This window comes from Hemitrygon akajei, chromosome 4 (assembly GCF_048418815.1).
Source record: "Hemitrygon akajei chromosome 4, sHemAka1.3, whole genome shotgun sequence".
Classification (NCBI taxonomy): domain Eukaryota; kingdom Metazoa; phylum Chordata; class Chondrichthyes; order Myliobatiformes; family Dasyatidae; genus Hemitrygon; species Hemitrygon akajei.
The window spans coordinates 95,136,611-95,149,923 of NC_133127.1; the positions used below are offsets into that span (position 1 = coordinate 95,136,611).

A 13,313-nucleotide genomic window follows, 5' to 3' on the forward strand; every position below is an offset into this window, starting at 1 on the left:
GGGACATAACTTTCTGATTCAGCAAAGGAATACACTTGAATTTAAATTTTTGGCTTATGGTTAAATTCATCTGCTCTCTATTTGACTGGTTTTGTTCGGTGACTGGTGGTGTTGAAAATGCTTCTGTTCTCATTCTATGCCAGTGATGGGATGTCCTAGTTGCTCAATAGTGAACTCTTGTCTTTGAGGTCCATTCACTGGTTGTCCATTACACATAGGATGTGGAGTCTTTGGAGAGGGCTCAGAAGAGGTTTGCCAGGTTGCTGTCTGGATGAGAGGGCGTGAGCTAGAATGGATGATAGATTTGATGCCTTTGTGCCCAGCTTTTCGGGTGATACAAAGATAGTTGGAGAGGCAGGTAGTGTTGGGAAGGCAGTGAGTCTGCAGAAGGACTTAGACAGGTTGGGAGAATGGGCAAAGATGTGGAAGATAGAATATGGTGTAGGAAGTGTATAGTCATGCACTTTGGTAGAAGGAATAAATAATAATAATAACGATTTATTGAGCACTTTCCATGCAGATGTAGTTCAAAGGGCTTTACCACGGAATAAAGTGAATACATGAAAATAAAAGAAAAAAAAATGTCAATTAAAAGTAAAGTTAAATAAGTAGACCTTGAGCTGATGTTTAAAAGCATCAACTGAGCCTGCATCCCTTACAGTTTTAGGTATTGAATACCACTATTTAGGAGCATAGTTCAAAAAGCTGACCAACTATTTATCTTTTGAGGGGGATTGTTTAAATTTAAGAGACCAGTGGAAGAAGACCTGAGTGCTTGAGCAAGATGGTAAAACAAAAATGATTCTGTGATGTATTCCGGTCACAGACCATTAAGAGCTTTAAAAACCGCATAACAGAACTTTAAAATGAATTGTAAAAGGTACAGGAGGCCAATAAAGAGTGGCTAGTACAGGAATAGATTATTCTCTAAACAGGGAGAAAATTCAAAAATCAGAGGTGCAAATGGACTTTGGAGTCCAAGTGCAGGATTTCCTAAAGGTTAACTTGCAGGTTGAGTTAGTGGTAAGTATCATTGGAAAGGCAGATAATAGTGCTGAAGATGAGGTAGCTGGAGGCAATGTGTAGTAAGGAGAGTCTGTTAATAGGACAAAATTTCAGCCAACAGGATGTGTTGCAACTTAAATGCCAACAAAATCGAGAAGGGTGAATACAGGACTAGGGTGTTGTATCTAAATGTGTGCAGTATACGGAATAAGGTAGATGAATTTGCAGCACAGTTGCAAGTTGGCAGATATGATGTTGTAGGCATCACTGAATTATGGCAGAAAGAAGATGATAGCTGGGGGCTTAATATCCAAGGATACACATTGTATTGAAATGATAGGCAGGAAGACGGGGCCGGGGGGGTTTGCTCTGTTGTTGAAAAATGAAATCAAATCATTAGAAAGAGGTGACATAGGGTCAGAAGTTGTAGAATCATTGTGAATAGAGCTAAGGAACTGCAAGGGTAAAAAGACCCTAATGGGAGTTGTATACAGACCCCCAAACAGTAGTAAGGATGTAGCCTACAAATTTAAACAAAGATAGAAAATGCTTGCCAAACGGGCAATTTTGCAATAGTCATGGGGGACTTCAATATGCAGGTAGATTGGGAAAATCAGATTGGTGCTGGATTACAAGACGGGGAATCTTTAGTGTGCCTACGAGATGGCAGAAGCTAAAGTCAGATTTGTCAGTGTTACAGTGGAGTAAAAGGGATTAAAGAGGCATGAAAGAGGAGTTAGCCAGAATTGATCGGAGAAGCACAATGGCAAGGAAGACAGCAGAGCAGCAATGGCTGGAATTTCTGGAAACAATCCTGCGGTGGGAGGGAGAACAGCCAGAGGTCGTGGTACATATTGGTACCAATGATATAGGTAGGAAAAGGGAAGAGGTCCTGAAAACAGACTACAGGGAGTTAGGAAGGAATTTGAGAAGCAGGACCGCAAAGGTAGTCATCTCGGGATTATTGCCTGTGCCACACAACAGTGAGAATAGGAATACGATGAGGTGGAGGATAAATGAGTGCCTGAGGGATTGGAGCAGGGGGCAGGGATTCAGATTTCTGGATCATTGGGACCTCTTTTGGGGCAGGTGTGATCTGTACAAAAAGGACAGGTTGCACTTGAATCCCAGGGGGACCAATATCCTGGTGGGAAGGTTTGCTAAGGCTGCTGGAGAGAGTTTAAACTAGAATTGTTGGGGGGTGGGAACTGAACTGAAGAGACTGGGAAAGAGGCGGTTGGCTCACAGAGAAGGCTTGGAGACAATGTGTGAGGGAGGATAGGCAAGTGATAGAGAAGGGACACGCTCAGACGGATGGTTTGAGATGTGTCTATTTTAACGCAAGGAGTATTGTGAACAAAGCGAATGAGCTTAGAGCATGGATCAGTACTTGGAGCTATGATGTTGTGGCCATTACAGAGACTTGCATGGCTCAGGGACAGGAATGGTTACTTCAAGTGCTGGGTTTTAGATGTTTCAGAAAGGACAGGGAGGGAGGCAAAAGAGATGAGTGCGTGGCACTGTTGATCAGAGATAGCGTCACAGCTGCAGGAAAGGTGGACGCCATGGAGGGATTGTCTACGGAGTCTCTGTGGGTGGAGATTAGGAATAGGAAGAGGTCAATAACTTGGTGTTTTTTATAGGCCACCCAATAGTAACAGGGATATCGAGGAGCAGATAGGGAAACAGATCCTGGAGAGGTGTAATAATAACAGAGTTGTCATGATGGGAGATTTTAATTTCCCAAATAATGATTGGCATCTCCCGAGAGCGAGGGGTTTAGATGGGGTGTAGTTTGCTAGGTGTTCAGGAAGGTTTCTTGACACAATATGTAGATAAGCCTACAAGAGGGGAGACTGTACTTGATTTTGTATTGGGAAATGAACCTGGTCAGGTGTCAGATCTCTCAGTGGGAGAGCATTTTGGAGATAGTGATCATAATTCTATCTCCTTTACAATAGCATTGGAGAGGGATAGGAACAGACAAATCAGGAAAGCGTTTAATTGGAGTAAGGAGAAATATGAAGCTATCAGGCAGGAAGTTGGAAGATTACATTGGGAGCAGATGTTCTCAGGGAACAAATGTGGCAAATGTTCAGAGGATTAAAAGTAACATTAGCAAATTTGCTGATGACACAAAACTGGGTGGCAGTGTGAAATGTCAAGAGGATGTTATGAGAATGCAGGGTGACTTGGACAGGTTGGATGAGTGGGCAAATGTATGGCAGATGCAGCTTAATGTGGATAAATGTGAGGTTATCCACTTTGGTGGCAAGAACAGGAAGGCAGATTACTATCTAAATGGAGTCAAGTTAGGAAAAAGGGGAAGTACAACGAGATCTAGGTGTTCTTGTACATCAGTCGATGAAAGCAAGCATGCAGGTACAGCAGGCAGTGGAGAAAGCTAATGGCATGCTGGCCTTTATAACAAGAGGAATTGAGTGTAGGAGTAAAGAGGTCCTTCTGCAGCTGTACAGGGCCCTGGTGAGACCCCACCTGGAGTATTGTGTGCAGTTTTGATCTCCAAATTTGAGGAAGGACATTCTTGCTATTGAGGGAGTGCAGCGTAGGTTCACAAGGTTAATTCCCGGAATGGCGGGACTGTCATATGTTGTAAGATTGGAACAACTGGGCTTGTAGACACTGGAATTTAGAAGGATGAAGGGGGCTCTGATTGAAACATATAAGATTATTAAGGGATTGGACACACTGGAGGCAGGAAGCATGTTCCCGCTGATGGGTGAGTCCAGAACTAGAGGCCACAGTTTAAGAAAAAGGGGTAGGCCATTTAGAACAGAGTTACGGAAAAACTTTTTCACCCAGAGAGTGGTAGATATGTGGAATGCTCTGCCCCAGAAGGCAGTGGAGGCCAAGTCTCTGGATGCATTTAAGAGAGAGTTAGATAGAGCTCTTATAGATAGCGGGGTCAAGGGATATGGGGAGAGAGCAGGAACAGGGTACTGATTGTGTATGATCAGCCATGATCACAGTGAATGGCGGTGCTGGCTAGAAGGGCTGAATGGCCCACACCTGCACCTACTGTCTATTGTCTATTGATATTTGTGTGAAGTTCTGCATAGGTACGTTCCAATGAGATAGGAAAGTTATGGTAGGGTATAGGAACCGTGGTGTACAAAGGCTGTAATAAATTTAGTCAAGAAGAAAAGAAAAGCTTACAAGAGGTTCAGAGAGCTAGGTAATGTTAGAGATCTAGAAGATTATAAGGCTAGCAGAAAGGAGCTTAAGAAGGAAATTAGGAGAGCCAGAAGGGGCCATGAGAAGGCCTTGGCGGGCAGGATTAAGGAAAACCCCAAGGCATTCTACAAGTATGTGAAGAGCAAAAGGATAAGACGTGAAAAAATAGGACCTATCAAGTGTGACAGTGGGAAAGTGTAGATAGAACTAGAGGAAATAGCAGAGGTTCTTAATGAATACTTCAGTATTCACTATGGAAAAAGATCTTGGTGATTGTAGTGATGACTTGCAGTGGACTGAAAAGCTTGAGCATGTAGATATTAAGAAAGAGGATGTGCTGGAGCTTTTGGAAAGCATCAAGTTGGATAAGTTGCCGGGACCGGATGAGATGTACTCCAGGCTACTGTGGGAGGTGAGGGAAGAGATTGCTGAGCCTCTGGCGATGATCTTTGCATCATCAATGGCTAAAGACCAGTGAGTCTTACTTCAGTGGTTGATAAGTTGATGGAGAAGATCCCGAGAGGCAGGATTTATGAACATTTGGAGAGGTATAATATGATTAGGAATAGTCAGCATGGCTTTGTCAAGGGCTGGTTGTGCCTTACGAGCCTGATTGAATTTTTTGAGGATGTGACTAATCAAATTGATGAAGGAAGAGCAGTAGATGTAGTATATATGGATTTTTATGGATTTGATAAGTTACCCCATGCAAGGCTTATTGAGAAAGTAAGGAGCAATGGGATCCAAGGGGTCATTGCTTTGTGGATCCAGAACTGGCTTGCCCACAGAAGGCAAAGAGTGGTTGATAGACGGGTCATATTCTGCATGGAGGTCGGTCACCAGTGGTTTGCCTCAGGGATCTGTTCTGGGATCCTTACTCTTCATGATTTTTATAAATGACCTGGATGAGGAAGTGTAGGGATGGGTTAGTAAATTTGCTGATGACATAAAGGTTGGAGGTGTTGTGGATAGTGTACAGGGCTATCAGAGTTTACAGCGGGACATTGATAGGATGCAAAACTGAGCAGAGAAGTGGCAGATGGAGTTCAACCCAGATAAGTGTGAAGTGGTTCATTTTGGTAGGTCAAGTATGGTGGCAGAATTTAGTATTAATGTAAGACTCTTGATAGAGCGGAGGATCAGAGGGATCTTGGGGTCCAAGTCCATAGAATGCTCAAAGCAGCTGCACAGGTTGACTCTGTGGTTAAGAAGGCATACAGTGCATTGGCCTTCATCAATCGTGGGATTGAGTTTAGGAGCCGAGAGGTAATGTTGCAGCTATATAGAACCCTGGTCAGACCCCGCTTGGAGTGCTGTGGTCAATTCTGGTCACCTCACTACAGGAAGGATGTGGAAACCATAGAAAGGGTGCAGAGGAGATTTACAAGGATGTTGCCTGGATTGGGGAGCATGCCTTATGAAAACAGGTTGAGTGAACTCAGACTTTTCTCCTTGGAGTGAAGGAGGATGAGAGGTGACCTGATAGAGGTGTATAAGATGATGAGAGGCATTGATCGTGTGGGTAGTCACAGGCTTTTTCCCAGGTCTGAAATGGTTGCCACAAGAGGAAACAGGTTTAAGGTGCTGGGGAATAGGTACAGAGGAGATGTCAGGGGTAAGTTTTTTACGCAGAGAGTGGTAAGTGCGTGGAATGGGCTGCTGGCAACAGTGGTGGAGGCGGATATGATAGGATCTTTTAAGGGACTTTTGGATAAGTACACAGAGCTTAGAAAAATAGAGGGCTATGGGTAAGCCTAGTAATTTCTAAGTTAGGGACATATTCAGCACAACTTTGTGGGCCAAAGGGCCTGTATCGTGCTGTAGGTTTTCTATGTTTCTATGTTTCAATTCGGAAGGCAGAAGATATATACTGTACATCCCAAAGAGGAAGAAGTATTCTAAAGGAAAGACGACACAACTGTGGCTAACAAGAGAAGTCAACGCCAACATAAAACCCAAAGAGAAGAGCAAAAATTGGTGGGAAGTTAGAGGATGGGGAAGCTTTTAAATACCAACAGAAGGCAAATAAAAAAGTAATTAAGAAAGTAAAAATGGAATACGAAAGTAAGTTAGCCAATAATATTAAAGAGGATACCAAAAGTTACTTTAGATACATAAAGTGTAAAAGAGAAGTGAGAGTGGATATTGGACAACTGGAAAATTATTTTAAAGAGGTAGTAATGGGGGAAGAGGAAATGGCGGATGGACTAAATAAGTATTTTTATAAGTATTCTTCACTGTGGAAGATACTAGCAGTATGATGGAAGTTTCAGGTATCGGGGACATGAAGTATGTGAAGTTACCATAGATAGAGAGAATGTTTAGGGTAATTTAAAGATCTGAATGTAGATAAGTCAACTGGACCAGATGGTGTACACCCCCAAGTTCTGAGAGCAGTGACTGAAGAGATCATGGAGGCATTAATAATGATCTTTCAAGAATCACTAAAGTGTGGAATGGTTCCAGAAGACTGGAAAATTTCAATTGTCACTCCAAGCTTCAAGAAGGGAGAGAGGCAGAAAAAAGGAAACTACAGGCCAGTTAGTCTGACCTCAGTGGTTGGGAAGTTGTTGGAGTTGATTATTAAAGATGATGAAGTCTCAGGGTACTTGGAGGCACATGATACAATAGGCCATCGTCAGCATGGTTTCCTAAGGGAAAATCCTGCCTGACAAATCTGTTGAAATTCTTTGAAGAAATAGCAAGCAGGATAAACAAAGGATAATTGGTTGATGTTGTGTACTTGGATTTTCAGAAGGCCTTTGACAAGTTGCCACATATGAGACTGCTTAACAAGCTACAAGCCCATGGTATTACAGGAAAGATTCTAGCATGGATAAAGCACTGGCTGATTGGCAGGAATCAGAATTGGAGTCGGAATAAAGGGATTCTTTTCTGGTTGGCTGTTGGTGACTAGTGTTGTTCCACAGAGGTCTGTGTTAGGACTGATTCTTATTGCGTTACATGGCATTGTCTTTCTTGCAAAGTTTGCAGACAGTATGATGATGGGTAGAGAGGCAGGCCGTTTTGAGAAAGTAGAGAGGCTACAGAAGGACTTAGACAGATTAGGAGAATGGGCAAAGAAATAGCAGATGGAATACAGTGCCAAGAAGTGTAGGGTCACTTTGATAGAAGAAATGAAAGGGTTGACTGTTTTCTAAATGGAGAGAAAATACAAAAATACTGAGGTGCAAAGGGACTTGGGACTCCTTGTGCAGAATTCCCTAAAGGTTAATTTGAAGGTTGAGTCTGTTTTGAGGAAGGTAAATGCAATGTTAGCATTCATTTCAAGAATATAAAAGCAAGGATGTAATGTTCAAACTTTATGAAACACTAGTGAAGCCTCACTTGGACTATTGTGAGCAGTTTGGACCCCTTAGAAAGGATGTACTAAATCTGGAGAGGGTTCAAAGGAGATTCACAAAAATGATTTCAGGATTAAATGGCTTGTCATATGAAAAGCATTTGATGGCTCTGGGCCTGTATTCATTAGAATTCAGAAGAATGAGGGGAGTCCTCATTGAAACCGATTGAATGGTGAAAGGCCTTGATAGAGTGGATGTAGAGAGGATGTTTCCTATGGTGGGTGAGTCTAAGCCCAGAGGACACACCTTCAGAATAGAGGGGCATCCTTTTAGAACTGAGATGAAGAGGGATTTCTTTAGCCAGAGAGTGGAGAATCTGTGGAATTCATTGCCACAAAAAGTTTTGGTGCCAAGTGATTATGTATATTTAAAGTGGAGGTTGATAAGTACTTGATTAGCAGGGGCATCAAAGGTTATGGGGAGAAGGCAGGAGACTAGGGTTGATAAGTCAACAATGATGGATTGGTGGAGCATGCTCGATGGGTTGAATGGCCTAATTCTGCTTCTGCCTTATGGTCTTAAGAAATCTGTTTATATATGCTGTTAGGGATCATACTGGAATAATGGCATTATGGATAACCAATCATGGATTAACTAAAATAAGAACCAGTCTTTGTGCAATAAAACCTGTAGACAATTTAATAGGACATTCAGATTCTGTCCCATTGACACCACATAAGGGAAGACAATAGAGGATGTTCCTTCTGTTGGCACCGAATCCCTGCCACCTAATGCACAGTGCAAGAAGGATTTGCTTTTGTCTCTAAACCTTCTGGTAGTATATTCATTAGCCATCGCTCAACACTGTAACTAATGATGGACACTGTATGTTGGGTGTCTGGCTTTTGTCACCGGCACCAATATTGAATATCCAAAGGGGTTCTGCTAGTTGTGATGTGCTACCACTGTAAGTATGTAATTCTGTAAATTTACCTGAGTATATTCAAAATGTTAGTTATATAGATGATGATAGCAATTGAAACTGTAGTTAATTGTTTATTGTTAACCTTGTGTTGAAGAAGTATAAGTCATTGTGTCAGGAGAGTGAGATTCTCTTGGATTCTCTCTCCTGGAGCTGTGCAATGTGAATAAAGGCTTTTCTATTTTCTAGTTAGTTTCTGTGTGTGTCAGTCTACTTCAGTCACAACATATATATGTAGTATTTTAGTTGAAGTTGAAAAGGTTGTAAAGTCATTGCATTATTTAAATAATTTGATTCTGTTGAAGTTCAGCAGTTTATGGAATCAGCTCTCCTTCTCAAAATACAAAGATATATTGCAGGCCATTTTTCTTCTAACATGGAAATGGGTGCTTCTTCCAGAACTTCTTCCTTCCTGTAACTCCTATGTTCATACATGCCCCTTTCCCATGTAGTACACAAAACTTGCTAAATTCTACATACATAATATAAATGAAATTGTGGAATAATTGGCTGTGAAGGCTGATCTAATTACCTTCAAGATACACAAGGAAATTATTTGGAACATAAATAACTTTAGTGCAGGAAACATTTCAATTAGTAATTTAAAAACTGTTGTTGCTTTACCTCATCTCATCTTTCCACTTAAACCCTAAGGCCAACAATAACATTACCCTTTCCTGTGTAAATGTGCTACTAAATAAGTCAAGTGCTTTTAGAAGAATCAGACAACAATATCCTTAATACAAAGTTACAGAAGTTTTATCACAGTACCTTCATTGCATGTCTCAGTTCATGAGCATCGAAGAAAGCTGGTGGGTACATCAGTCCTACCATTACTTCTTTGAAATGTCCAGACAAACTCTCTTTAAGATCACTGACCAGATCCTGTATTTGAAGGACGAAGATACTTTAATTCAGGTGTGATTGACAGTTTCAGTCTATCATGTCAAACGCTTGCTTCTAACTCATGGTTCATTGTCAGTAAAATAAACTATTAGCCACAATTTCTATGTGTTTAACAGTCCAGCAAGCTTGCAAATACATTTAAAAATTAATATTTATTATACTTTTGGTACATTAAGATAATGAGTGAGTTAACTGATCATATGGGCATGCTATTTACCATTAGGTTCTTGGAATAATAAACCAACATCAATAACATAATACCACAAGGAAATACTCCCATCTAGGATGGAATGAGCACAATTAAATAGCAGTGGAATTCGTCTCATATTTGAATTTCAAGACATAAACTTGATACTGGAAACTAGCTTTTAAAGTTATCTTTTGTCTCCTATCACTCATTCTGATGAAATAGCTAAAGGAGTTGGCACATTGATTGGTGGAAGAAGGCTGTCAAATAGTGCTTTGACTAAAAGGCAGTCTGGAACATTGCTTCTTTCCATCTGCAGTGAAGAGAAAGAGATATGTAGATATTAGCTGTAAAGTAACAGTCAGATCAAATTCCAGCCACTTCACAAACAACTTTTTATTTGATGCGTGATATACAGAGAAAGCATACAGCATGGGTTCCTGACCTTTTTTATGCCATTGACCAATGCCATTAAGCAAGAGGTCCGTGGACCCTGGGTGGGGAGCCCCATACCACGGAGAGAAGGCAAGACAGCGACTATATTTCCATAGAAGTTTGAGGAGATTTGGTATGTCATCAAGATGTCTTGCAAATGTACTGGGGAGAGCACTCTAACTAGCTGTATCATCGTCTGATATGGGAGGGGGGTTGTCCTACTGCAGAGGATTGAAGTAAGCTGCAGGAAGTTGTAAATTTAGTCAGCTTCATTATGGGTACTAACCTCTGTAGTACCCAGGACATCTTCAAGGAGTGGTGCCTCAGAAAGGCAGCGCCCATCATTAAGGACCCCCAATTGTGACAGGGCTTGAATACTATCATCTCTTATAAAGTAAAATCAAATGACATAGACAACAACAGGGCTTCGCTTCCAGATGAGCTCAATGTCTTCTATGCTCGCTTTGATCATCAAAATATGGAGGAACCATCATGAACTCTCACAGTGGCTGATAATCTTGTGATTTTAGTCTCTGATGCCAATATGCGAGCAGCCTTCGGAAGGGTGAGCCCCATGAAAAGCATTCGGCCCAGATGGGGTACCTGGCTAAATACTAAAGACCTGTGCTGATCAACTGACTGGAGTGTTCACTGAGACCTTTAACCCCTTGGCTTCAGAATTCTGAAGTACCCAACTGCTTTAAGCAGGCTTCAATAATACCAGTACCTAAGAAGAATGTGGTAAACTGCCTCAATGGCTATTGTCCAGTAGCACTTACATCCACAGTGATGAAATGCTTTGAAAGGTTGGTGATGAAACATATTAACTCCTGCCTGAGAAATGACTTGAATCCACTACAATTTGCCTACTAGAGCACCAGGTCCACAGCAGATGTCATCCTTTTGGCTTTTTACTCAATCCTGCTTCATCTGGACAGCAAAGATGCATACATCAGGATGCTCTTTATCGACTACAGCTCAGCATTCAATATCATCGTCCCCTCAAAACTAATCAATAAGCTTCAAGACCTTGGCCAATACCTCCTTGTGCAATTGGATCCTTGATTTCCTCACTTGCAGACCTGTCAGTTCGGATTGGCAACAACACCTCCTCTGCCGTCTGCATCAGCACAGGTGCATCACAAGGCTGTGTGCTTAGACCCCTGCTCTGCTCACTTATGACTGTGTGGCTAAGCACAGCTCCAATGCCATATTCAAGTTTGCTGATGACACCACAGTCATGGGCCAAATTAAAGGCGATGAAGAATCAGCATACAGGAGGGAGATTGAAAATCCGGCTAAGTAGAGCCATAACTCCAACCTCTCACTCAGTAAGACTGAAGAGCTGATTTTTGACTTTAGGAGGAGGAAACAAAAGGTCCAAGGGCTGGTATTCAACTGGGGTTCAGCAACTTTAAATTCCTTGGTGTTATTATTTTGGAGGACCACTCCTAGGCCCGTAAGGCGCATAAGTGCAATTACAAAGAAAGCATGGCAGAGCCTCGACTTCCTTAGGCATTTGCAAAGATTTGGTATGACATCTAAAACTTCGGCAAAGATCTACAGATGTGCAGTGGAGAGTATATTGACTGGCTGCATCACAGCCTGGTATGGAAACTCCAATGTCCTTGAACAGAAAATCCTACAAAAAATAGTGGATATAGCCCTCCACACCATAGAGCACACCTACATGAAACATTGTTGCAGGAAAACTGCATCCATCATCAGGGACTCCTGCCACTCAGGACTTGCTTTCATCTTGCTGCTGCCATCAGGAAGAAGGTGCAGGAGCCTCAGGACTCTCACCAGCAGGTTTAGGAATAGTTATTACTCCTTAACCATCAGTTTCTTGAACTAAAGGGGATAACTTCACTAGACCCGTCATTGAAATTTTTCCACAATCTATGGACTCGCTTTCAAGGACACTTTATCTCACGTTCTTAATATTTATTGCATATTTAATTATTATTATTTCTTTCTTCTTCTATTTGTACACTGGTTGAACCTCCAGATTAGTATGGTGCTTCATTAATTTTATTACGGTTATTATTCTATTATGGATTCATTGAGTATGCCCACAAGAAAATGAATCTCAGAGTTGTATATGGTGACATATATGTTCTTTGATAATAAATTTACTTTGAAGTTTATGGGAAATATCTGCATTTAATACATTCCTTGCTCGATCGCAAAGACAGGCATTACAAACATCACTGGTAATAGTGGGAAACTGTAAATATGACCCATGCCCATTGTTAGACGCCTCTGAACATCGACATATAAATGTAGGCTAGGGTTCACCAATACTGTCCTCATTGTGATCTGTGACATGTAACCTCAAATACTGGCCTAAATTGCTTTGTCCATGTAAGTCAAGATCACATTCACTTTCTGCCTGCTAATTTCAGGATCATCACAGGCTGCAGCCAGTCCATTTGCATCATAAAGTTTGCTGCTCACTGCTGCATTAGACATGCCACCCAAGCTCTCTGTCAAAGAGAGAGGACTTCATCTACTTTTCCTTCAGTGCACAGGAGCAGGTAAGGAAGGGCACAGCATTTGCCAAACTTGCAGGGCTCCCACAAGCGCAAGCATTCAATAATTCCACATCTCCATACAGAGATCTGACTGACAAATTTGCGTGAAGGACATACCTTTTTCAGGAGATGTTCTCCACCAGCCTGTCCTGCTTCATCCACCAAAGGTTTACAGAAACCATTGCTTGCTGGGTTTTTGGAGTACTATACCTGATTTCTTCCACCACTCTATGTCCATTCTTGAATTAGCAGTACTTTCCAACAGGTGGAAGAGTGCTGCTTTTGTTGTGCATTTGCAAAAGTAAAAGTTACAGGATTGTAGCTGCAAAGTCAAGTGCCGGCAGTTATGAGATGCTCAACTGATCAATGGAGATCAAAGGTATAGCACACTGGGAAACTGACACGGCTAAATATGCGTTTCTGGGAGTATCACATTAGAAGGTTGTAATCTTTATAGGACCTCCTTAAACAGTATTAGGATTTTCCCTCTTTTGGAGCAATAAGCATAACTGTTCCAATTTTTCCAATTGAAATTAGGCAAAAAAAATTGAGAACAGTGCTGTGACATTTTGCGACCTCAAAGGTGATTAAAATGGGATCTGTACGTGCATGAAGAGCTTGCAGCTCAGGTACCATTACTGCACAGACCATTTGGGGTAAGACAATGCCTAAGGAACTCTCCCTAGCTAGGCCACAGTGCAGCTTCAGAAAAGGCTGTCATAAAGGGAAAGGAAAATATGGTGTGGGGCGCATGGCCGTTC

At 41.7% G+C, this 13,313-nt stretch overlaps 1 protein-coding gene across 1 annotated transcript in view; it reads right to left on the reverse strand.

Annotated features, from left to right (window-relative positions):
- Positions 1 to 13,313, reverse strand: part of LOC140726546 (annexin A10-like) — an 82,144-nt gene that overhangs the window by 37,362 nt on the left and 31,469 nt on the right. Inside the window, exon 4 of the mRNA XM_073043079.1 lies at positions 9,259 to 9,372. Coding sequence (XP_072899180.1) covers positions 9,259 to 9,372 — 114 coding nt within the window. The remainder of the gene's footprint in view (positions 1 to 9,258; positions 9,373 to 13,313) is intronic.